The sequence below is a fragment of the Bacillus rossius genome, chromosome 10, assembly GCF_032445375.1.
Source record: "Bacillus rossius redtenbacheri isolate Brsri chromosome 10, Brsri_v3, whole genome shotgun sequence".
NCBI lineage: Eukaryota > Metazoa > Arthropoda > Insecta > Phasmatodea > Bacillidae > Bacillus > Bacillus rossius.
In genome coordinates, this window is record NC_086337.1 from 43,627,564 (window position 1) to 43,654,890 (window position 27,327).

At 36.0% G+C, this 27,327-nt stretch overlaps 2 protein-coding genes across 2 annotated transcripts in view; one reads left to right on the plus strand and one right to left on the minus strand.

Moving 5' to 3' along the window:
* LOC134536047 (dimethyladenosine transferase 2, mitochondrial) overlaps window positions 1-27,327 on the plus strand; it is a 198,133-nt gene that overhangs the window by 120,131 nt on the left and 50,675 nt on the right. The window lies entirely within an intron of this gene.
* Window positions 11,037-24,277, minus strand: LOC134536043 (polyubiquitin). Its single transcript, XM_063375561.1, has 3 exons — window positions 24,133-24,277; window positions 14,628-14,830; window positions 11,037-12,624 (listed from the first exon to the last, which is right to left on the minus strand). The coding sequence occupies exons 2-3, from the start codon at window positions 14,815-14,817 to the stop codon at window positions 11,090-11,092; spliced, it is 1,725 nt and encodes a 574-aa protein (XP_063231631.1). The 5' UTR covers window positions 14,818-14,830; window positions 24,133-24,277; the 3' UTR covers window positions 11,037-11,089.

The window sequence follows — 27,327 nt, forward strand, 5'->3', positions numbered from 1 at the left end:
CCATTACTGTTTTTTTAATTGGTCATCGAGGTCTCAATTAACAGTTGAGTAAAAAAAATTGGTAAGGTTTCGTTTGATTTTGAAATAAACAAAAAAAAAACAGCTATGGTCAGCAACGTGATTCAGAAAAAAAAAATGTAAACTCACTTCAGATGTAGTGTGAGCGGGTAAACGAATGTCACTCGCACTCTGTGATCGACACTTGGCGGAGCTAGTGACTACTCGCTCACGAGCGCATGAGCGTTTATTTCCGCAGATGAGAAGCTAGTAAGTGTGACGGTGGGTATCCATACGTCGCAAACGACCGCCGCGTAACCATAACGCTCAATGCTTGGTCAGGGAGCCGTTACAGCGTTGCGTGTCAAAACTTGACACGAAGATGCGCAACGGGCTAGATCCGTCATTTGTCGGGCTTTTCGCTGTCACATCAAAGGAAGTTACAGGTCGATGAAATAACCAGTGCGGACGAGTGGCGTGTCATTCTTCTTCATTTTTTCGGCCCAATTGAACACAGAAAAAAAAATTCGAATTCCGTCGGATGCATTCTCGTAATGTTCTTGTACAGCCCTCTCACTGCCTGAAACTTCAAATCAACCAACAAACTCGAACCACCGTACACTTGTAAATACTTTTGACATACACCAACGAAGTGACTATATCTTTTTCTTTTTTTCTTTTAAACGTGAGTTGTATAAAAATTAAGGAGGCCGCTGCAAGTTAATCTGCGCTCATGGCTACTAATGAACTGTCCTTCTGGTGTGTCTACGGGACGTAACTTTTTTTGATACGGACACGTAGTAACGGATGAATGACAATGTGGGAATTCCAACATCATTACAACGTGTCATGTCACAGTGTTATACGTAACGATAACATCACAACGGATTACATGCAACATATGTATACCCGCATTTGAGTGATGCTTGTGTTTACTCCTTATAACTATTTTACGGCGGAGTACTTAATAATTAATATAATATCGACTGTGTATGCATGTTAGGTAGCTCGCATGCTTTTAACTGCGTTAGTAACGGAGATATAAAAATAAAAATACGCCATATCGGCCTCAACAATTTTTAAAGCCATAACAACATTCTGACAGTTGGTTTTTACAATTTGGCTTCTTTAAAGCAGAGTATAATTTTTTTTAGTATTTAAGGGGCCCGTCTAATCAGAGGTGAGGTGGGATGATAAGTGCGAAGCTCGCTGGAGCTTTTAGTGTGGTGTCGCCTCTAAGCGCAAGGAGGTGGCAGACTGGCGGGCAGTCTTCTCGTCGTGCATAGAACAGCTATGAGATCTGAGTAGTAACTGTAACGTTATATGGCAGAAAAATGGAGATAAAGGTGTAGGTAATGCAAGTCCCTTGAGTACTTTCAAGAATTTCTACCTGGAGTTCCATGCCTAAAAATTCTGAAAACACGCGTTTTAGCCATTTTCACTCTTCTAAAAACACATTTAAATAAACGAAATTTTGAAACTGAATCATTCATCCGCCCTCAGTGTATTCTTAAATACTTCTCATAAACAGACACCACTAAGATATCTCGAGCCGTTTTAAAATCGCATAGTTTCTTCTGAAGTTCAGCGCACCGCACGTGTGCCCAGACAGGCGAGCCCCTCAACTCATATTCCGGAATTACTACAGCTGTAATAGTTAACAGACACAATGTTATGGTCTGTGCAAATTTTGCAATGTGTAATATGTGCTCTAACGAAGGCAAATTTTCAATATAAAACGATAAACTGTTGAGACCAATTTGATGTCATTCGGTTTCCACTCCCCCCCTCAAAAATAAATATTTAGTGCCATAAATAGGATTTTATTTTATGTTGCTATCGCATGCCCTAAAACGTTCGAACACACTCTCATGTGATGTTATAGTATAAAACTACATAATAGGTGGTGACTCTCAGACTGAAACATGAGGAGCGCGTTTTTTTTTTTGCCTAAATACGTATGATCAGTATATACCTATATATACATATATAATAAATGGAAGCGTGGTATGTACATGCGTACCGCTATAACTCTGCAACCCACCCTCACTGCCCCATGGGAGTTATATGTTATGGTTGCCCTCCATTTCCCATCCATGAAGTTTCGGTTTGGAACTGCAGGGGCTGGGTTCGAAGATATATGGGTGTCGAAAGAGGACATCGCGCCAATGGACTTCTTATGGCAAGTCGGCGAGGCATCTGGGAATCGAGTGCCGAAGTGGCCGAGACTTGCCAAGAATGCTCCTGAATATTCTGTGATACTGGAGAATGTTCCTGAATGTTCCGTTATTCTGCAGTGGTGGTCTATTTCTTTAGTAAAAGTGTTTGGAACTAAACGCATGCTCTTTCTTGCAATTATAAAATATCAGCAATACCCCGAGATCAGGCCCCCCACATTATTCTGTGGGCCCCGTTGCTAGAATTCATGATGCCCCCCCCCCCCCTTTTTTTTCTAACATAGATAAAAAATGTTTTTTTTTTCTTTTATGTACATTGTTTTAGTTATATTTTTTTAACCTTTTCACAATTATTTTTAAAACACAGTTTAAAAACTAGTTTTAAGTCAGTGTTTTGATTGTCAACGTAAATTTATTTTGAATAATGGCAAATAAATGAGTGTAAGTGTTCTGCACCGTCAACATGGTGTCACGTCAATTGGTGGTGGTTTTGATACTCACAGTTGTAGATTCAGACACGTTCTGTACGCACAGCATATTCCGAATAATATTACTCTGGTGTAATGTTTCATCGGTAACTAAATTTAGGCCTTACTGTTTAATTGTTTTCTATGATTTATTTAAAATTGCCTACTTTTTTTGTTTTAAGTTTTTTTTCCTTCGCAGGCCCCCTAGACCCATAGGCCCCGTCGCCATAGCAACGGTAGCACCGGCCATGTGGGGGCCCTGCCTGAGATAGCGCGAGCGAAGTCTTGATTTATTAGCCAGATAGGTAATAAAAGTGGCGTGCGATGCAATCAGGTGAAATGACACTTTGTGTTTCGTGGGAACTATGTAAATATTCATTAATCCAGCCTACGTGTGTTCCGATTACTCAGCAGCCAGTAATGGTCAATTACGAGAGTTGATTAAAATTAGGGCAACTGTCCGCGTTGGGAGACGTCAAATAGCCTTCGTTTACCATACATGACATAATAACGTGTTTTAATGTACGTAAACGCGACCGTAAATGGTGATCGATAACAGATTTATTTTTCCTTCAAATGCTACAATGTCATGTGTCTATAGATTGAAATAACAAGTCAATCACTGTTGAGGTTATTCCATAACGTTTCGTTCATTATATTTTTTTTCCTTCTGTCTTTTTTAATACATTACAACATTAACATTGTAACTGAGGAATTTCGATTACAGTACACAGTAAAATTAAATTAAATTAAAAAAGCATCGGGAGTTACGCACCAACAAAAGATTTGCGTTAAACTGAAATTATATTAAAAAAAATTTCTTAGTATTTGTTGTTTTAAACGAGGAAGTGTTTTATATTTAAAGTGAATTTTACATTTATAACTATGTCCATTTTCTAGTTAAAGCGGTAACAATTACGGTCTAAACTGTGGAACTCACAAAAAAATTTCATTTACGTTGTTTTAAACTAGGAAGTGTTTTATATTTAGAGTGAATTTCACATTTATAACTATGTCCATTTTCTAGTTATTGCGGATCAAATACTGTCTAAACTATGGAACTCACAAAAAATTCTCATTTACATAAAAATAATTATATCAAGCTACGTTCTTGTTTGCAAAACGAAAAGGTTCCTCATTTGTGTATGCATGTATATAAACATATATATAACATGATTAAAACGTATTTCAATGTATCTCCTCTAACGAGTGAAAGGGAAACATGTGTTGCGATTGTTTATAGCTCGAAAATAGGACGTAATTTACAATGTAAATATGTTAGAGAGTACCGATAATAAATGATAGCCAGATCATCTAGCGTTTCGTTTTGGTTCATTACGTCGTAAAACTTTTTTTTTTTTTTTTTTTACTGGATGCGGCACGAATATACATCAAACGCGAACTAATTCTGCAGCAGGAGGTTATCTATACATCATTTTATAAATATCGAATAAACTCAACGATTCTATACCATATCAAATTTATCTTTACAGGTGTTCGTATTAACCATACATAACTGTGATATAAGATACAAAGTTATTAAGTTATTTGATTAGAATTCCATGGATCAAAGAAACTGCTTTGATCTCAACTGCTGATATGATAAAAATTAATTTTATATAAAAAAAAATAGTTTTTCTAGTTTTGTATGTTAAACGAAGTTCCTCTTAGCTGTTATTTTTTTTTTCCTTTTCGTTTAGCGCCAAAATGGTTTTCAAGAAATTTTTACAAATATGCCTGTACAGATGAATTAATATGATGGTGTACGTAGTATAAATACATGTATCACTTCCCGTGTTGTGAATATAGTTTACAAAATTTGATTCTAGCTTAAATTGAAGGGGCGAGTCAACAACCTATTTTTTTTTTCTCCGGGCCCTGAAGTAACCTAAATTTTGGTGGCCCTAGTTTTGGGATGTTTTCGCACGGCGCGGAGGGCAAAGAAATTTGACGTTAAGATGAAGATAAAGATGTGTTTAAGCCCACGTGGGTAACTGCTAACCACAAACTGGTCATCTTTCTCTGGCCCGGTTTCAACCCTCGTCCACTTCAAGGCGAGGCCACGTGACACTAATTGGCTTCCCGTTAATGACGTCCCTATGTTCCCAGCCCGGGAGGCGCTAGTTTGACTAGGGGGGGGGGGGGGGATTTGTTTACACGTGGGAGTACTGCCGTTGTAGGCTGGCTCTGACAGGTAACTGATAGATTTCGTTCGCTGACAGCGATTTAGGGTTGCTTACGTTTCCCTTAAGTTTTAGTTTTACGCCATTAGGTACAGATTTTTTTGACGCGTTAACGTCTTATAAATCTATGAACGCCGGCTGCACGCACGAAAAAGCATGACTCATTGTCACGTTCCACCTGAGCTGAGCGTGCAAGAACATGCCAACCACCGTGCGAGAAAATCTTCTATAATATCAAACAGGTTAAGGCGGGCTTTTTAACTAATTGTTCGTGATTATATTTAAACAAATTATTTAAATTAAATTTGCAAAAACTGTAAATAATATTTGAAAATTAAAAAAGTATGTAGTTTTTAATCAATGTTTTCTTATGACGTTATCATGTAAAATTATCGTCCGGAAACCGACTTTACAAACATCCCCCCCCCCCCCCTTTTTTTTACATGAATTTCCGACAGGAGTACGAATGTCTTTGATCTCGGGTTGGGTGTCACTTCGACTGATTCGACACCGCTTAAAACTCGTAAACTGTGAAAGCTTCAGACTTGAAATCGTGGTCGTGGTCGTTACGTATGAAGGCCCGTCTACAATAGCAATGTCCTAAACTGTGTCCGAAGGACACTCGTCGCTGATTGGTCCACGTGACCCTCTGACGTCATGCGTCAAGTGGGCGAAGGTCCGAACCTACCTGGTCCGAAGACATTCGTCAATTTGAACTTTTTGTCCTAACCTGTGTACTTCGGACACACAAAAAGAACATAACACTAGCGATATTTGAATTTCCGGTTCCCATTTGAAAACGTGGTATTTGTTATTGAAGGAAATGGAAGGTGTTGTAAGTCAAGAAGAGCAAGACGACATTTGAATTTGTGTTGTCCGGTTGCTGTGATATGAGTTCATTTTTTAACAATTACATTTGCCACTTTGCCTTACTGAATAAATATATAAAATTGAACTACCACAACTTTCAAAAGTTCAATCTCAAACTACAAAGCATCAAAACAATAAAAAAAAACCATTTTGTTTGACACATTTACTGCGCTCTGGTAGCAACGTTAGAAATCAATACATTCGCACATCAGACATCGCAATTGTGGACAGGGCAGTTTACGGTGAAACAATGTGACGTCACTCACATTCGGATAAGGACACGGACCACGCACAGGTTCGGACTATTGTAAACGGGCTCTGACTCACCCGGTTAACATTCGCAATGATGACGTAATGAGCTGTGGTGGGGAGCGCGTGGGAGCTGTGACTCGAAAGTAATAGACCCGATTTGCGTTATTTAAACTTTAATTTGCTCGTGAGTGAGCACTGAGTGGTGCTAGTTTAGTGGACTAACCATAAAATTACTAACTTCGATTTTGGAGCCAGTAATCGCAAAAACCTAAGCGAAAACGGGTTGTGTTGGGGGGAGTGGGGGGAGGAGGAACAAGCAACATCATCCGAGCAGAAGCACTTTAAAACCCAGAGAAGCGTCGCAGGTATCGAATGAGGCAAAAAGTAGCCGAGAGAAATGAGCCAGTGGGGCAAAACGAGCCCCCGGAACGAACCGCGAAATTGGCGCTCGAGCGAGCCTCAGCCGTCCACCTTGCGAGAAGCGAGGGAGAACGCAGAAATTTTTTTGATAGTGGGCGTGGATATGCTCGATGATGATTCAGATGTTGATATGGAGTCGGTTGAGCCAGTGGCTGTGAACTGTGGGCCAAGTTTGTCGCGATTTGTCGCTATTTTCGATGTCGCAATTTTTCTGGCCTGGCCGCCCGACCATCAAGTGGACGTTAATCGAATCCAAGTAAAAAAAAAAAGCAACATCAATTTTGTTAAATTATTTTATTTATTCAACACATAAAATTCCCCTTCAGTGCAATGGAAATTCATTAAACAAACCCCTGGCGAGGTATAGTCCAAAATACAGCCTACCCAGAAATTTTTTGACGTCAAAATGTCTATTCGGTCGTTACATTGATAGTCGGTCGAACTTTCTTCTGTGAAAATATGCTGTCAGATTTGAGACGCTAATAATTACGAGACTAATAGTGCGTCAGAAATGGTTGAGCCCACATAGTCCAGTTATCTTAGTCAAAATTAAGTATCTCGGAATTTGAGATACCCAGCTATAAACTCGTATAAACTTGTATTTTGACATCCTAAAAGTTGTCTCAGAACCTAATACATATTATGGTAGGGTGTACCCGACTATTAAAATCTAAGGTCAAAGGTCACAAAAAAAATCAATTTTTTGCACATTTATTTGAAAATATCTCGTTTCCTATGGGTTTTTCGCCATTTGTATTTATTATCAATATTGTAGAGGATTAAATTCCCTACAACTTTTGTTTCAAAAATGTTTTTATACATTGAATCGTTTCCGAGATAGAGGGCGGAGAGCGCGCGGTTAGAGCATCATTTAAGGTCAACCGGTAGTCCCGTTCAAAAACACCCCACATAAAGTTTATTAATTATTGATAAATACATAATTATTAATAATTTTCATTTCTTATTAACTATTACATTTAATAATATTTCATTAATAAAATATATATTTATTCAATAACACGTATAACCGATTCCTAAAATTAAAAAATTAAGAGACAAACTTTAATTACATTTTAATTATATTCTCATTTCCACTAATTACATTTCAAATAGAAAATAATTAAGTGCATCTTCTTTAAAATTCGTAAACTCTTAAATTCTTTCATAACGTTAAAATTATACTTGGGAATTATACCTGGAAATTAGGACCCCTATTATATAGTACGAACCTTTCTAGTTATAGCTAGTAGGGACAGATGTTTAATTGTATTGTATAGTTACGACCGTCTTCGTTTTCAAGGAACCACTTTCTACGAACTTCGGTTATTCGTTAGTTTTGAATCGTATCTCGGTTACTACGGACGTACAATTTCAAGAGCTATGGCCGAGTTTTTTTTTTCATTAGTTAAAGTAGTGCGTGGTACATAATTTAAGTATTTTCCATAACAATTATATAATTACACGAGCAGGGAAGTGTTATTAAATAGATAATTAAAAATAGATACGTAAGTAAAATAATTATTAAATATAATGTAATAGTTAATAAGAAATTTAAATTATTAATAATTACGTATTTATCAATTTATAAACTTTATAAGGCGTGTTTTTGACCGAGACTACCGGTTGACATTAACTATACTTATAAAAGAGTAATTTAAATCATATGCAAAAGACAGGAAATATATTAAAAACAAAATAATTGGGGATACCTACTAGTTAAAATGGGCTATCAGAAAATACCTATTTTAACGCGAACCGAAGTTAGCAAGGGATCGTGCCTGACGTCCGAGTTCCTCCACGCCTCATGAATAACCCGGTCCGCTCTCAGCAGCTTGCGAATCTGACCGGCAGGGCGCAGTGGCCAGCGACCGCTTCTCTCCTTCATCCCCGACGCCATGAATAATCCAAGCGCTGCATGCGGCAGCCATTTTGCATGGCTACCTACTGGTGCGCCGCGCCCGCTGAGGTGATGAATAAATACAGGCAGCTGGGAGCTGGCCCCCTAGAGTTGAGCTAAAAAGCAGGGGCAAAAGGGAATTAGTGAAACACATGTAGTATTGCATGTAGATCTCTTTTGTTATGCATACAGCATCACGGCCGTACCCAGGGTGTTCGGACACGGAGTTCACCAAAAGAACCTAAGGCCTGTGGACAAAAACATTTGTGAAACCCCATAGTTTTAAAATAAAATAATATCTAAAACTACAAACATGTGTATCAAATTGCTTATAAGGTTTCCTATTACCTGGTGCCAGACCTTGGGAATCCCCCCCCAATTCACAACAGGCCAACCCTCAAAAATCACCTGCTCTACTGTAAAGGGGGAGCAGGTAAGGATAGCTGGCATCCATTTCATTGAAGAAAAAAAAACCGCAACTCACTGTAATTAGAAAAAGTTTGTATCATTACTTCACAAACTACTGTTGAAAGCAATTTTTTTTTTTTCACAAATTGTTCGTTTTATTGTTTATCGTATGGCACCATAAGCCCTCAACCCCCCCTCCCCAAAAAAAAAGTTGATTTCTGAAAAATACACCCTTGTACAGTATTCTACCTATTTATTGAATACCAGTTACAATTCCAGGTGCCTATGGTACCCCCTGAAAAAAGTGGAAACTATCGGCCTTGTCAAAATATGAAGCTGTGTGTGTGGCATGGACTTGGCAGCAATGCTAGGAAGAAGACGTTAGCAAAAAGATCAATGAAAAAGTTTTATCGCAAGATCGTAAAAACAGAATTCAGACAGTTACAGTGTCAGTGTATTTAAATTATTTATTTTTGCACCCTGCGTCCAAGTTGCATCGCCAATTCTAGGCAGGCTACTTACTGTTCATGTCTTGTCCCTTAGTTTAGGCCCATTAAATGCCTTTTTAATTATATTCTCAATGTTACAGTGCAAGGGAACAGCTTAGAAGTCAGTATGTGGGAGGGGGGGGGGGATATAGTGTTGAAGGGTGAATTGTAACTTTGCTGCTAGACAGGCAGCTAAATAAAAAACGTCAAAGACCTTCGTAAGGACAGCCAGCATGACTGTGGGGGAATCTTGGGAAATTCTCTTGAAACTTAACAGGTGTAAGATACAATCCAAACATGAAATCGTTACTAATGCTAAATCAAAAAGCATGGATAACAAAAAATATTCTGTGGACCATGCATAAAATGCACTAAAAAAGGTGTAGATTAGGAACATTAGTTATTACAAGATTGATCTTTTGTGGCATTGTGCAATAATGCATGTATTTGTGGTATGTACACACAGTTAAGGCAGATTATAACTCTGCATGTTAAAAGCACATATCGTACAAGATCTGGATGCTCTATTACCTGCACAATGTCTAAGGTCCCTGTCCAAATTGTGGAAACTTTTAGACAAGTTTCAATTTTTGATAACAATCTCTCTAAACACATTGCTATTAGTGCAGTAACACTTGGCAACATTTTTCATTAGTTTTAACAACACAGATTAATGATCCGCTATTAAATTCCACATTATCCTTTTGTCACCAAATTTGTAGGTTTCAAATCACAGTCTGACAAAAGTTATGATTAGTTGAATTTTGTTTAATTAACCATCAAACAAAAAATCTATCTTGGACATTTTATAATTATTTGCAATAAACCAATTCTTCAGGTCCAATTCCAAAAGTGTATAAATGTTTGAAAAGCTAAAACCTAAATGATTTTCATGATAACCTGTCAAAAGTTTGTCAAATCCAGACCAATGAGACTAAAATTAGCTATTTGGTAGATTATAAATTGTGGACATCACAGTTTCACTCAGTGTGTTTGAATACAGATTTCTATAGATTTAACCATGCAGTGTAGATTTAAAGACTCATTAATTATTAGAAAAGGTGTATGATGATTACTTATTAGCTTATATCTTTCTACACTGAACACATAAGTGTACAATGAAGAATTTTTATGCATTAGAAAAAGGTGCTCTTGAATTTAAAAACGGAATTAGTGAAACAAAAGATTGTTTCATCAATATTTATTAGCATTACCTATATTATTTTATTAAGCCATACAAGTCAGGAGAAAAATAAATAGTGGTACACAAATTACTTACTTGTCTTGGATTTTGGCCTTCACATTACATTGTGTATTTTATGTATTATGACAAAAAAAACTGCCGAGTATACAATCCTAATATATTAAATGAAACATAATTAGCAATAATTAGTACTGAACATGCATAAATATAAGCTTGGTCAATATCTATGAAAATAAAATAGCATATTTCTCACTTTCAGAATCCTTAAAAACACAAAATATAATCGTGCAAATAGGTGAATAAAATTGAACTTAAATTTTTGCAGGTGAAAATTTACATTTATTTAATTCATTTGCACAACATCTAAAAATGCACCACCATCAAAAACTTAACTCAAAAATTGAAATAAAAATCACTTAATCTCACAGAAATGCATTGGAAAAAAAAAGACAAGCAATTAAACAGGACTAAATACTGACAACCTACAATTCTTAACAAACAACTCTATAAGAATTAAAATTTTGCTATTTAAATCAAAATATATACATTTTTTTATCCAAATGAAGAGTGTTCACATCTTAAAAATAATTTGTAAGATACATCATGGAATTAATCTTGAATATTTTTAACCACCTCGCAAGCAAAGAACCAGATGGAGTGTAGATTCCTTCAAAATGTTGTAATCAGACAGGGAACGACCATCTTCCAGTTGCTTGCCTGCAAAGATCAGCCTCTGTTGGTCTGGAGGGATTCCTTCCTTGTCTTGGATTTGGCCTTCACATTTTCAATGGTATCTGAAGCCTCCACTTCAAGGGTGATGGTTTTGCCAGTCAATGTCTTCACAAAGATCTGCATGCCTCCTCGCAAGCGAAGAACCAGATGGAGAGTAGATTCTTTTTGAATGTTGTAATCTGACAGGGTACGACCATCTTCCAGTTGCTTGCCTGCAAAGATCAGCCTCTGTTGGTCTGGAGGGATTCCTTCCTTGTCTTGGATTTTGGCCTTCACATTTTCAATTGTATCTGAAGCCTCCACTTCAAGGGTGATGGTTTTGCCAGTCAATGTCTTCACAAAGATCTGCATGCCTCCTCGCAAGCGAAGAACCAGATGGAGAGTAGATTCTTTTTGAATGTTGTAATCTGACAGGGTACGACCATCTTCCAGTTGCTTGCCTGCAAAGATCAGCCTCTGTTGGTCTGGAGGGATTCCTTCCTTGTCTTGGATTTTGGCCTTCACATTTTCAATTGTATCTGAAGCCTCCACTTCAAGGGTGATGGTTTTGCCAGTCAATGTCTTCACAAAGATCTGCATGCCTCCTCGCAGGCGAAGAACCAGATGGAGAGTAGATTCTTTTTGAATGTTGTAATCAGACAGGGTACGACCATCTTCCAGTTGCTTGCCTGCAAAGATCAGCCTCTGTTGATCTGGAGGGATTCCTTCCTTGTCTTGGATTTTGGCCTTCACATTTTCAATGGTATCTGAAGCCTCCACTTCAAGGGTGATGGTTTTGCCAGTCAATGTCTTTACAAAGATCTGCATGCCTCCTCGCAGGCGAAGAACCAGATGGAGAGTAGATTCTTTTTGAATGTTGTAATCTGACAGGGTACGACCATCTTCCAGTTGCTTGCCTGCAAAGATCAGCCTCTGTTGGTCTGGAGGGATTCCTTCCTTGTCTTGGATTTTGGCCTTCACATTTTCAATTGTATCTGAAGCCTCCACTTCAAGGGTGATGGTTTTGCCAGTCAATGTCTTCACAAAGATCTGCATGCCTCCTCGCAAGCGAAGAACCAGATGGAGAGTAGATTCTTTTTGAATGTTGTAATCTGACAGGGTACGACCATCTTCCAGTTGCTTGCCTGCAAAGATCAGCCTCTGTTGGTCTGGAGGGATTCCTTCTTTGTCTTGGATTTTGGCCTTCACATTTTCAATTGTATCTGAAGCCTCCACTTCAAGGGTGATGGTTTTGCCAGTCAATGTCTTCACAAAGATCTGCATGCCTCCTCGCAGGCGAAGAACCAGATGGAGAGTAGATTCTTTTTGAATGTTGTAATCAGACAGGGTACGACCATCTTCCAGTTGCTTGCCTGCAAAGATCAGCCTCTGTTGATCTGGAGGGATTCCTTCCTTGTCTTGGATTTTGGCCTTCACATTTTCAATGGTATCTGAAGCCTCCACTTCAAGGGTGATGGTTTTGCCAGTCAATGTCTTTACAAATATCTGCATGCCTCCACGCAAGCGAAGAACAAGGTGAAGTGTGGATTCTGAAACAATACCGAACTAATTATTTATACAATTAACCAACTAAAATTTTCTTTTTATATCTGAAAATTGTATGTAGTCTGTAAAAAAATTATTTTCACTAATTTATACACATGCACATAGTAGTCTCTATTTTAATCTTTGCTCATCAGACATTCTTTATTATTCAACCTCCTACAGGAATAAGATTTTTAGGAATTACTAGTATGAACTGTAAGTTGCAAAGATGGACATATTTTATTTTGTTGGTCCCGATTGTATATCCGTTACATCAATATTTCCAATTCTCAATTTTTTTTGTAACACTTGATTAATAATTGCATAGTTAGAAGTTTAACAGGCCTTTTCTTGATACCTCCATATTAATTTACCTTTACTCATCTGATGATACTTTTGTTATTTATATGGTATAAGCAAAAGCAAAAAGAATAATCTGTGTGTGTGTGTGTTGTATGTACATATATATCTTTAAACATATTTCTGTTCATCTATAAAACTTATAACCTCACTTTTGTTTTTTAAGTTTTTAAGCTTAGGTTTTAATGGATAATCTTTGTTTAAACTAACATATCCAGTAATGAAAATTACAAAGACATGCAAACCTTTTAATGATGAAAGAATGGAAATAATATTCAACATGGAGCATGAGAAAGAGCCTTACGATAGACAAAACACGAATACCTAACAGATTGCCCATTTCTTTCTGTACTATGCATTTTAAAGGAGATACCAAAAATTCTCCAACACACACACATACATCCATACATCACATATGATTATTTACAGATTTCAATATATGTATATATATATACACACATATATCTAAAGTATATAATAAGTGACCGCACTGACACCAGAGACCCAGGTAATCCCACATGCTAGTTTAGTGTCCTACTACCATGACACCTCCAATTACGAAGTTGCAATGATTTTCTATAGATGCTGCAGATTTTGGCTTAACAGCCATAACATACCTTTAATGTAAGAAATAAATATGCATGTTTTTCTTGACACCAGTCCATTTTACACAAGAAATTTGAAACAAATCAGTATGCTGGTAGGCAACTTAAAAGTTCTTTTAAAAGTTAATAAACGACATAAAATGTATTGTTACACAATATAATCAAATGTCCGGAACCTACATAACAATGGTTAACTATTTCAACAATACAACAGCCTTAAACCTGATACATTTTTCAGTATTTTAAAGCAAACAGTCTTTGGGAAGTAGTGATTTTATTTACCACTGATACGTACCTTTATTTCACAAAAAATGATTTACTTTGCATTAAAAATAAATTTCATGTATTGTATTTTTGTAAATTAACTATTACTTTAAAAATTCTGCATTTCTTAAAAATAATTGTCAAAGCACAACACAGCCTGCAATTTTTTTTTAGTTTTTTTTATCAGAGTTGAGTTTTTTCTTTAAAGCTTGAACATAACTTACTTCTAGAATAGTTTGATTTGTGTTTGTTTTCATTTAAAACCATTTATCCCTGCAAATTATTTAGAGGATTACCACTAAACAATCTGGAAAAGTTGTTTTTTACTATTAAGTTAAAAGGCCATTCCATTGCTCCAATCAGATCAATAACTAAGATAGCCCAATCAAATAATGCATTTTTATGATAAGTTAGCCATTTGGGACTACAAAAAAATAATTCTGCAAAGAGTTTTGAATGTAAATAATAAAAATATTCAATCAATTTTTTTTAATGTATTAATTCATTAGCTATTAATTTTATTTTTTATAGTTTACAAAATTAGTCTAAGCAACAGATTATTCGTACACGAGCATCTAGGCATGTTGGTGTTGGATTCAGACCCGCTATCCCATCGGAAAACACAACTTCCACAAAAATGTGGTATCATACTGCATTACATATTAGCACGATATACTGCAGTTATTACACCATTATTCCAACATGCATAAAGCATAGTGTTAATACAGCTAGATAGATCCAACCAACATTAACTAACCTTGTACAACCAGGGCACTCACCTTTCTGAATGTTGTAGTCTGACAGTGTGCGGCCATCCTCCAACTGTTTCCCAGCAAAAATCAGGCGCTGCTGGTCAGGCGGTATCCCTTCTTTGTCTTGTATTTTTGCTTTTACATTTTCGATGGTGTCAGAGGCCTCAACTTCCAATGTTATGGTCTTCCCAGTCAAGGTCTTCACAAATATTTGCATCTTAAGTGTACACCTGTAAAGTCCATTACAAATAAAAAATCTAATTCACAGTTCATAACTTTCAAGGAAACAATGCAAAAAAAAAACACTAGAAAATCCACAAAATTTGCATAATTTTCTGTCAACAGAGTAAAGCCGAGACAACACAGAAAGCTACAATATGTTCATGATGTTCGCTGTGCTATTTGGCTAAACAGATCCAGTCTAGTTCACGATGTCTGAGAAACGCATGCCGTGGGATTCGAGTGATGATTCAGACGATAATATTTTGCTGGCTCTCTCAGTATGTAAACGTAGAACGAAATGGGTTTATGAAGACAATTTAAAAAGAAAATAATTGGGATAATTTCTGAAGAAGAATCTAAATTAAGGGTAGAGCATTTTAACAGAACAGTTGGCAATTTGCTTGGCATCAGTAAACAAAGATTTAATGATTTAATTCTGCAACTATTACTCGTCAAAGAAATGAAAGGACAGTTCAGAAGAATGGATCTTGACACTAATAATTATTATTTTCTGAACACACAGCATTAGTGAACCTCCTTTCAAAACAAATTCCAGACATTATCCCTCATATTCTGCTTTTTATATTCTTCTATAGTTGTGTTCCATAAACATGGATATTTTCGTATTTTTTTTTAATGAACTTTACCATCGAAAAATGACTTATGGAAAGCAAACGCAGAAGTACAGCACAATTCCACATGAAACAGATGTTTTTGATTATCTCCTCATGCGCAAAGTCAGAGACATTTAGAAAAATAACCTACAACCAAACATCCGACAACACTGCTAAGATCGCCAACATAGGGAACATCACAAGCATATTGCTCTGTGTGGACGAAGCTTAAGTAATTTTGCAGTTAAATTTGGGTAATTTGTCTACTGTCTCCACAATTGGGATGATTACAAAAAACCCAACGGCATATTTATCAATACATAGGTTTCACTTCTAGTGCTAGTTTCTAAGTCATTAAATACCTAGTGATGAGGATTCCCAACAAAACAAGTGTGATCTGAATAATCTGGAAAAGCACACAATAAAATTTCAAGTAATACAATGCTTGATATGTCCCAGGGGGTTGCGTGTAATTAACTTGCACAGTTGTTGTTGATAGGTGCCAGAATATTTAAAAGTGGGCATGTGGACCTCGGCCAGACTCCGTATCAGGCCATGACGTGGCTTAAGAGGAAACAAGACTCATTTAATCTGTTAAAACCTTTACTACAAAGAGTAATTATACTACTGATAAAATGCTTTACGGTATAAATCAGGATAATGGAAGCTCAAGTCACCCTCATGGCCAAGTAGAATTGATTGCATTAGTTTTAAAATCCTATCAGACTGCTTGCTGCCATTGTGACAGACATCTAAAATAATAAAAGGTATTATACGATAAAGATTATGTAAACAATTACAGATCAGTGATGCTAAGCAATGAAGTGGTGAGTGCATCACAAATTATCTTGGTGAATGTTTAAGTATGCGCTAGTCAAACTAACCACTTAAGGTAACTCGCCAAAGGTTTTAAATAAAGTTTAGGCATTTTACAATAAATTAAATGGATTCCATAGTATATCTTAAAAAAAGTAATGACATTTGGTTTTTCTACCTTTGTTATTTCCAGACCTTGCAGTAATAGTTTGTAAATCAAAATTTGTTTCAGACATAAGTTTCAGGTAAAAATTATAAAATTTACAAATTTTAAAGGATTTAATAGTGTACCTACTAAGTGGGTTATTTTTTTTTATTCTACCCCTCATTTTTTTCAATCCCTTGCAGCAATGGTTGATCTAATCAAAAATTGTTTTCAACTTAAGTTTTAGATAAAAAATTGTAAAATTAAATAAAATATATCAGAATGAATTTGATGTGCCTAAGAGGAGTTATGATTTTTTTTCTCCAACCCTTTGTTTTTTCAACCCATTGCATAATGGTTGGTCGCATAAAAAACTTTTCCAGACAAAATATTTTGGTATTTTACTACTATGAGTTATAATACTTTCAAACGGATGTGATATTTTACATATTATGGTAGTTATAGCATTTTTCAGTTTTTTTTTTAAACTTGCCCCATTTCTAACCCTTTGGTCGGATATTGCCCATTAATGAAATCGACAAATTTTTCAATACTAGATTTTATGTATTAGTTTTGATTATGATTATTGAAAAATTGAGAGTTATCTATCCACAAAATTGTGATATATCTATATAATACTAACTGCCCGACCCGGCTTCGCACGGTTATACCAATTGAAAAAAATTAAGCCACACCTCCCATTTACGGTAATGGTAAATAAAAAAAATTCAGTGAAAATGTATTACAATGCTGTATAATGTACCGGAGAGAAAATGAATAGCACCGATGGTTTCCCGACTCGTGCACGCAAGGTACAACTGATGTACCCGTACTTCGCTACGGCAGTCTACAGGCAGATCACTCTTGCGCCGCTCATTCTACATGCCCCTCCTTGTGGGTACGCCACTGCCGCACGATGCCCGTTGCCATGGAGATGCAGAAGGCATGAACAATGCAAAATCCTGTTCTCATGCACACAAAGTACCCACTGTTGCCTTGTTTTAACCACCCATGGAATCTAATTTCGGAAAATGTCATCCTGTGTAACATAAGGAACATTACTGTGAAGTTACAAATCTGTAAAATATATATACTTGAAAAAAAGGGCAATTTTTGATATTTAAAGTACCCGCAAAATTTCAACGGTGATGAGGACTGCACTAACAATGAAATAGTCGTTGCCATAGAGACGAATGAAGCATCAACAAAGCAACAGCCGTTGCCATGGTGATTTCCTACCAAAAACTGGAAATTTTGATATATTACGCCCCCGAAACCCCCCTTGGGATCGGATTTCCACAGAATCCGTTCTTAGTGAGCGTCTACATCACAAAATGAGTAACTATGCTAAATTTCAAGTCAATTGGGTGTATAGTTTTAGAGATCTCGTGATGAGCGAGTCAGTGAGTGGTATTTCGCCGGCGCCATCTACTTAAAATGTTGGTTTGTCCTGAATTTTTCCTGAATTTTCTTTGCTATAAACCTCACGGAGCCCGAGACCTTTCCAACGACTGCAAAACCGTGGAAATCGGTTTGTGCGTTCTGGAGTTATAGCGTCAGGAAGGAAAACCCGACTTATTTTTATATAGTAGATAGATATATACATAAACTTTTGAGTTGACTATGGTTTTGGAGTCTATGGAACAAACATAAAACGAAAAACTACATAAAAATTTTCCCAAACATTGCACCATGGTAATGGTTACAATAGGTAGTAATTCTTTGAAATATACCTTTAAAAAAAAAAATCTTTTGATTGGATTCTGGAAAATTCATTAGTTGAAGAACTTTTAAAGTGAGAGCCAACCATAAACTATAATTTTCCTGCACTGCATTTAAGTAATTTCGCTATGATTTTTGAAAATATTGGTTCTTGTAAGATCTTTTCTTATGTATGGTCAGCCTTACGAAAGTCAGTGACATGGGACATGTGGGAAATTTTCATTTTTGAATGTAAAATATGCAATGGTGCATTTGATAAAATTAAGAATTTATGATTGTAAATAGTTTTCGCCAAATATTTCGAGGGTTGATTGTAAGAGGGTGAGGTTTGAGGAGAAGGGGAGGAAAACAGATAAACCCTCCGTGATTTGTGCCCTTCTAAAAACATTCTGATTAGTTTCGCCAAATGAGGTAAAATGCCAGCGTTGAAATTAGATTCAATATTTAAAAAAATAGTAACAGAAAATATTTACACAATATTTGACTGCCATAATTTTGAACATACTTATTCACGATTATTTGAAGTATGTTTGTGTTAAAGGGAGATAATGACATTTTATTGACACTTTGTCCAACAGCCTTTCCAATGCAAACTAAATTGGCTTTTTGGCAGGAATTGGAAATTGTTTACTTTTATTTATCACACAGTGACAAGAAAAGCTAAGATATTAGTGCAGATTGCTGAGCTATTTCCTGCTATAAAAACAAATATAAGTTTTATCTGTGATAAACATACTACAAAAGTTTTCATGGTTACTTAAATATTGTTCAATGACCTTTTTTTGCATAAGCTATCATAATTTTTCAGAAGAAAAATAGAGTTTACAAGCTGCTAGTCAGCTGTCATGTATATTAACCGTACCAGAAAATGTTAGATTCAATGCAAACTTTTCCTGGCTTAAATTTATGCATAATATTTCAATTTTGGACTAATATAGCACACTTTTTGAGCAGTCAGGTGCTGGCCTGCCATCAATTATGTTTTTATAATAACTAAAAACAATGAGATTTAAAATACATCACTTTAAACCGTTATTGGTTGTGTGTGAGAATTTCTCTCACACTATAAAATAATGTTTTTATTTATGCAGATGAGTCGGAGCAGTCTTATCCTCTTGTCTAGCAGTTTGACTTTCATTGGCCAATACCCAAATCAGTTGCGATGAATGATGCACTGTTAACCTTTACACAGTTTTATGTTTACTGGCATAATTAGTATGCGAGACTTTCCTCATTGCACAACCAATCACGTTTATAAAACCAGAAATGGTAATGAATATTATAAAAATTGGCACTGCAGATTGAGTAATTTTTTCGCAGTGGTGGAACATAAATTCTTAAATTAATTCTGTTTTAGTCTGCCAGAAAAAAACTTAAAAAGTGTGCACAATATGTTAGGTACAGACTTGCCAACCTTTACGATTTTTTCGTTTTACGATTGTACGAGGATGTCTGCATTTTTTACGAATTTTAAGTACGAGACGTTTATTAAAACATGTATTTCCCGTCTGCCTTAAATGTGTTGTTTTTACTGTGGAAACGGGTGCGTTAATTGAGTTATATTATTGGTCGTAGGCCAGCGAACCACGTAATTTGTTGTTCGATTGTATATCTTTCCTTATTGGCCGCCTGAGTTACATTAATGCGCTTACAACCAATCACGAACCAGTTTAAATAGCATTTTTAGTTTGGCAAGATGGTGTCGTGCATAAGCGTATGTTGTGATTCTTCAGTTAAAGTTGAGCCAATTTTGTTTATTACAGGTTAGGAAACAAATTTATTGCATGTTTTTAATAAAAACGTGTTATGTGCACAATTAACGGAAGTGGAATCAAGTGAAGAAGAAAATGCCCGCGAAACGTGATACGCATTATTCTCAGGCATTTCGGGATACATACACGCGGGATTTCCGTGTATTCTTAAATCAAGCAAGGGAACACAGTTCACATTTTCAGTGTGTAGATGTGACAACATTGGGCACGGCGGAAGATACGACATCAATATCTCCACGTGAATTGTTCAAAACATCTCGCAAATGTTAAGTGTCGCAGTCAGTTCCAAGGTTAGTGATTATTTCGCTAAAAATAACAGCACAGACAATGCTGTAATACGCGCAGAATGTATGTTTACGAACGTTTTGGTTCAACATAATATTCCTTTAAATGTTACGGATCACGCCGGCCCGTTATTGAGAAAAATGTTTTCAAAATCTAAAGTAGCAAAAAAATTTGGTTGCGCAAGAACAAAGTCGACGGCTATCGTGAAAGAAATGGCAACAGATGCAACTGATAAAATTGTTTGTAATTTGCAAACTGTAGCATTTTCAGTCGCGACCGACAGCAGCAATGACTGAATCCAAATTATATCCACTAGTAGTAACATTTTGTGATACAAGTTTGAAAATAATAGTGTCAAGGTTGCTTTCATTACCAGTACTCCAGGGAGATTTACTGGAAGTTAACTGATATCAGTGTATATTGTAACAAAGGTACACTGTTGATTTGTAAGGTACCACAAGGAACGAAGTTTTTTCTTTGATGTGATACTAAGCAAAAATGTTTCCATAATGGTAAATAATGAGAATGATTGTTGGTCTGCAATATTAATGTATGTTAAAATGATTACATAATTTCAATTACTAGAAAATATGTGATATCATGAAAGTTTATTAATTTTTCAATTGCCGCGAGCAGTTTACGTGTGTTATATTATTTTTTATGTATTTTACTAATTCAGGGTTTTAAAAGTTGGCAAGTCTGACTTGATGTAGGCTTTTGGACATACGCCATTGCTTAGCACATGTATGTCTGCAGAAGAAAACTACAAAAAAACACAAATTAAGCAAAAATTGCTGTTGTCAGGATTTAACGCCACACAATATTCCACAACAGGAATATGGTCAACAAACAAGGAAAAAACGAAGAAAAATGGACTACCAGAATGAAAAAACCCCACAATTGTGTCCATTTTTCTTCGTTTTTTCCTTATTTGTTGACCATATTCCTGTTGTGGAATATTGTGTGGCGTTAAATCCTAACAGCAATTTTTGCTTAATTTGTGTTTTTTGTCATTTGTGTTTTTTTGTAGTTTTCTTCTGCAGACATACATGTGCTAAGCAATGGCGTATGTCCAAAAGCCTACATCAAGTCATGCACTCCCATTGCACAAATCTTTCAAAGATAATATTGGCAAGTCTGGTTAGGCATCCTTCTGCCCAGATGTTTCTACTAATACATCCCAACCACCAAACATAAAAATTGTGTTAAAAAAAACTTTATTAATTATACTTAACTATTTTGTATTGTCTAAAGTTTTTTTTTTTCATGGGCTTTTATCAATACCTATGTACCTATACTTTTGAAGGGTTAAAAGGAATCTGCTTATGTTTAGATAGATTTTGTTGTTTAGAAACACTATGTTCATGTTAATATAATATAAAATAATTTGAGGGCACAAAATACACAGAATAAAAAACAAAGTAGACATGCAACTTGACGCGTGCAACTTGGCGTACAAATGGAATTGTAATTAAGTCTACCAAACGTAATATTTCCTTGTGTGTGTCACGTTACATGCAATCGCACCTAAGTCAGTGCTCAGCACTTCTATACTGCTAAAATACATCACTGTCAAGGATTGAAGCTTGGATTTGGATGCGAGACTTGCGTACCTGAGCAGCCTGTGGCTGTACATAAACATAACATATTTTTCACTTTTTACTTACCTTATTCTGTTTGCATCATTAAATCCAAATACAAACTATACACATACTTATACATGGTGAACCACAGGACCAGCTACGCAATCAAGCACAGAATGGCGGTAACCTATAAACTGTAATTTCTCAGAAACCAGTAGGAATTATGAAACGCTTTCTTCAGGAAAAATAGAGGTAAATATGTAGGGTAACGGTATATGCGGAAAAAAAATGCTAAAAATCCAAAAATACTTTCATTCTATGCTCTTTCACTTCCTATTTTCAAATCAACCGGCAGAGATAAGAAATTCCAAATACTTTAGGAGATATGGATTTTTTTAATTTTGAACATGTAGATTAGCGGTATTGTTTCTTGTTTACGAGACGAGTATGATTTTTTTTTTCCGCGACGTAGGTGAACGACTACATTGTTGCTTGTTTAGGAGTATCTATTAAAATCTGAAAATATTATTATTATAGTTATGTTATGTTAGGTTAGCTACATTAAAACACTTTAAAACACTATGGACGGTTAGTTAGGTTAGTAAAGCTACATTAAAATAAACAGAGAAATATAAATATTAATAAATAAACCCGAGGTTGGCCAAAGGTGAATTGTTCGGGTGTAATCGGGAATGGCGAACTTTATGTGCATCTTGATTTACAGTTCGTGAATGCCTAATTAATTAAAATGGTCGATTAGGTCAGGTCAGTTACATTATAAATACTTTCAAACTAAGCAGACATTAAAAATAATATAAATTAATTTTAATGGTTGTTTAGTTTTAAAGTATTTATAATGTAGCTGACCTGACCTAACAAACCGGGACAAAGGATGAACGGTAGGACTCACGTAATTTTTTTTTACTTATTACTTGCGCAACAAATAAAACATTAAAATTTGAAACGTTAAAAACTCACCTACGTTAGAGGCGGCTACAATTCCTTTGCCATTAGTAGAAAATGATGAAGTCGTTCTACCTACGTCGCGAAAATAAAAAAAATCATAAACGTAAACAAGCAACAATGGTCAGTATTGTGATGGAAAATAAAAATTTTATATCTCCTAAAGTATTTGGAATTTCTTATCTCCGCCGGGTTTATTGAAAAGAGGAAGTGAAAGAGCATAGAATAAAAGTATTTTCAGTTTTTTAGCATTTGTTTTCGCATATACCGCGACTCTACATATTTACCAAAATAGAGGAAGGTCTGAAGTGTTTAACACCACTGCAGCAATTTTATGAAGACTTAATTCAAAACCTATAACTTTGTCTGAAAATGTTTGACGATGATAATGTGAAAGCAGACATTTTCCAGCAAGAATTACAATTGAATAGCTTATGCCAATCATCCGGCCATTGATCACGTGACCTGTAGCCAATCATATGCTCAAAAAATTCCATCTATCCGTCAAAAGCTTGGCAGCATATTTTTGACGGACGGAAGGATGAAAAAAACACTTCCAAAAAATAATTGCTAAGGTTCAGAGTGTCAAATTTTAGTTTACGTTTTTTGAAGTTTAATTCTTTAAAAGCTGACGATTATTTCATAATATTTTAACACTTTTTTTTAATTTTGAAACAAAAATCGTCCTATTCACAGAAGTTTAAATACGCATACTAACTGAAAATTATTAAAAAAAAAAAGTGAAAAATATTGTTTTTAATTTGTTGTAAGTGCATAGCTTACATGAGTGCCTAATTATACAAGATAAATATTTGGCAAAATTTAAGTTTTCTCAACAGATGTCCGCGATGTATGTAGAAAAACCGAAGAACAGCTGACGGACGCGACGGGCTATTGTCATTCCAGCTTTCAAATGAAGACAATTTTCATTCTCTACTTTCTAAGCTCCAAGTAAAAAGTAAACTTAATTATGCGATGATATGTTTGCCGTCTCTCGAAAATTTTACGCCAACTGGATCTGAGTGCATGAAACACGAAATTTAATTCCAATATTACAAGAAAATGGGACAAATTTGTGACGCCATCAAGACAAAGGAGTTTCTTACGCTTATTGAATAACGCCATTGTAGATAAATAAGTTCTAGAACAAAGGTGCAAACAAGATTTGAACACACAAAACCCTTTCAAGAACGATTCCCAAAAGCATGAAACATTCATGGCACTTTTCCAATTGAAAAAACAACGTATGTACTAAACAATTCGTACTTAACACTCGAATCAATATTATTATTCGCAAATAATCAAAGAAATTACTATAATAACCAGACAACTAGGAATTTATCGAAAAATATTAATTAATCGTGAACACTTAGAATTTAAACAAACTCTGAAAACCTTAATAATACTTACAACTGCGTATACGCCTTGTACGACACAACTCAACTCTGCAATTTCTAGGTTTCAGATGCCAATTATAATGAGACAGCAAAATTTCTAGAGCTGTAGCAAACCGTATGTATTCGTTACTGAGTAACGGGTGCGGCATCTAGTAACGAGTAACGAAACGTTACACACAAATGCATTTCGTTACTCGCATCTTTCGTATGTTTCACGCATGCGCGCGTGTATTCGTTACAAAGAACGATGTTTGTTTATTAATAAAAGTACAATTTGGAAACTCGTCGTCCAAGTTTTTTACTGTTTATTAAAGATATTGTGTGTGTAGACAAAGTTTTAGATTCGAACAGAAACAACGTAAGAAAGTATTTTTTACAAATTATAAATATGTATGTTTTTGTTTTTTATAATCGCGTATTTTCACGTTTTATGTTCTTATCTTAAAAATATATTATAATAAAGCCGCTCTAATGAGAGTTAATTGTTTCTTGGTTAACAAAAGCTGTTAATTATCAAATATTTTTAATTGTTTATATTCGATTTATTTTTATTTACGCGACGTCATACTGTACGCGTACGAAATACGACTCGATTCGATGCTGTTACATAACATAGCATGTGCCATGTCATGCGGTATCAGAAGTAACGAGTAACGATACGAAAGTAACGAGTACTAATTGTTATAGTAACGAATACATACGGGTACACATTTTTTCGTTACTTTTACACCTCTAAAAATTTCCGATGAAGATCCATAGAACAATCGGCATATGACTAAATAATCTCTATGGACTTAGTAAAATATATCGACCGTGCGCAAAGTGCAATATTAAAAAAAAAATAAGACCAACTTTGAACGACTATATTTGCTAATATTACTGTTAATTAAATTGATAGAAGCGGACAGAAATGTTTGCTTATTTGAGTTAATAAACACTCTTGTTCATTGAATGTCACTATTTATAAATGATAATAAATTATAAGTGCATGCAAATATGCTTCAAGAATTATTATGACATATAATTTATTATTTACAATTGAGCTTGTTTGGAGTTCCATTTGTAAATATGTGCATATTTCAATTAAATATAGTCGCGGCTGTTTGTCCAACTAATGGATGGGGGCAGGGTGTCGTAGGCAGGTCGACTAGTCCCTGAAAATGCTGCTATCCTGCCGGCTACTCAGGGTTCGGTAGAGGGGGGTTTGGGCCGCGTGGCCGAGGCACTTAGTCTCCAGAGATGAAATGAGAACAACTCGAATAAAGTTTGATGGTCCTTTATACTCAAGACGCTGAACACTTTACATGGGGCTGCCGCGTTTCCGCCTGTGACTATTTCTATATGGGTCGAAACCCGGTTCCGCGCACTAATCTGGTTAAGAAAATTACGGAACGTCCCGCCCGTGACGACTATTACTCCCACAGTAAGGAATATAATTCTTATGACCCGCGCGCGATAGGATGTCTGTCTGACGGTACTGTACACTGGCCAGAAATTAATGAACAGCACAGAACCTATGACGGCGAATGATCAGTTTGAAAAAATGAACCGCGACTCGCCAAAATTGAGAGCAGAACGCACGTGCGTGAAAATAACAAGATGAGAGCTCGCGACTGAATAGCAAATTAACAAGCTCGACTTCAAATTTGAAAAAATGTCTCTGCACTGCAAAAGTCTAGAACCTCTGCTAATACCGCGCCCGCATTTCTCACAGTCCCGGAGCGGCGTCACCAACACATCCGTCGCCTCGTGCCGGGTCCACGACTGCCTTCCCGCTAGCGTGGAGCGATGACACTCGCGTGACCGCTGTCTGCCGAGTCCTGGCGACGACTGACTCCCACTCCCCTGCCGCGCCTGAGCTCCCGCGTCTCCCCCCCTTTGCCGCGAGCCCGCGGAATACGCTGATTGGTCACAGGCGTAAGCCACGGCCTTGGCACCCAGTGAACAATTAAAACTTATACAAAAAACATAACCCTTCAATACAAAATTAATTATAATAAAATATAAGCAAAACATAAATATAAAAATGTAAAACAAAAATATATTTACAATAAATAATATGTCAAATCCTGTATGGGAACAAAACGTCGCACGTCACTCTCACTTGCGTCGCACAACACACGCAAGAGATGGCGCTGGCGAGGCATAACGGCCTGAAGGAGCCGGGGAGACAATTGGGTCGACGTCAATGGCATAACATATTTTATGAGCTCCACAGAAAAACAAGGTGGGAAAGGGTGTCGTTCTGCAATGCCACATGGCTGCACAACCTTTGCAGCCAACAGTAGTGGCAGCATCGCCTGACGTACTTTCTCCACTGTAGACTACAGTAGAGTATGCTGTTCATATGCAGGTGCTATGTTACTTAACAGTAAAAAAAAAATACTTGGTTTTTCTTGAGAATACTATACATGTATTATTCGTGGTATTAATGTGCTCACCATTATGCAAGTAGACACAGTACATTTCAGATCCAGATCGTTTCTATAATAACTCGTACTCTAAACCCGTATGATGTGCACAGCAGGTTCAATAAGCTCATGCCATAAATCAAACAGTTCTACAAAATTATGGTGATGGACATGTCACAAATCTGATGATTTACAACAGAGGGGTAATAAATTTCTCGGCCAAAGTTTATTACTTTAAAGGTTTGTTAGGGGATGTCTGTAATTCTACTTCTGTCATTAGGAAGGAGGGTCCATGTAGCCAAATAATAGTTATAAAAAAACAGGAAAAACATTGTTTAATTTTTACAAACGTTTAATAGGTTGAAATTATTTTACAAATTTTCTAAATACAACTCCTTGCTCCTTGTTTTTCTCCTCAATGGTGAGGGGGGTGCTTTCGCCCCCATCAATCTTTATGGCCAGCATTCGCCCTTGCCACACACCTTGTAAGTTAAAACTTGGCCCAAATCCCAGGACAAATGTAAGATGGTGTTTAAATCCCATTCATATAAAAACAAGACTGGAGAATTAAGTGGTAGTGGCTATAAAAAATAAATAAATAAAGCTAAAACTTTTCACATAAAGATAGCCTAACTAGTTATGCGAATCTCATATATGATGTCTAAAACCAAAATATTCATAAAGGATAGTAACTATGAAAATAATGTATGGGAGAAAGAAACTTTTGAGCATGTTAGGGTATAAACAGAAAAAAATATTTAAAAAACTTAAACGTTTGAAAAATAATTTCAAAGAAC

What these genes read in the sequence shown, in the direction of transcription:
- LOC134536043 (XM_063375561.1), bottom strand. Translation starts at nt 14,817, where the DNA reads ATGCAAATATTTGTGAAGACCTTGACTGGGAAGACCATAACATTGGAA. An exon ending in AGACTACAACATTCAGAAAG is followed by an intron (nt 12,625 to 14,627) that starts GTGAGTGCCCTG and finishes GTATTGTTTCAG; the next exon opens with AATCCACACTTCACCTTGTT.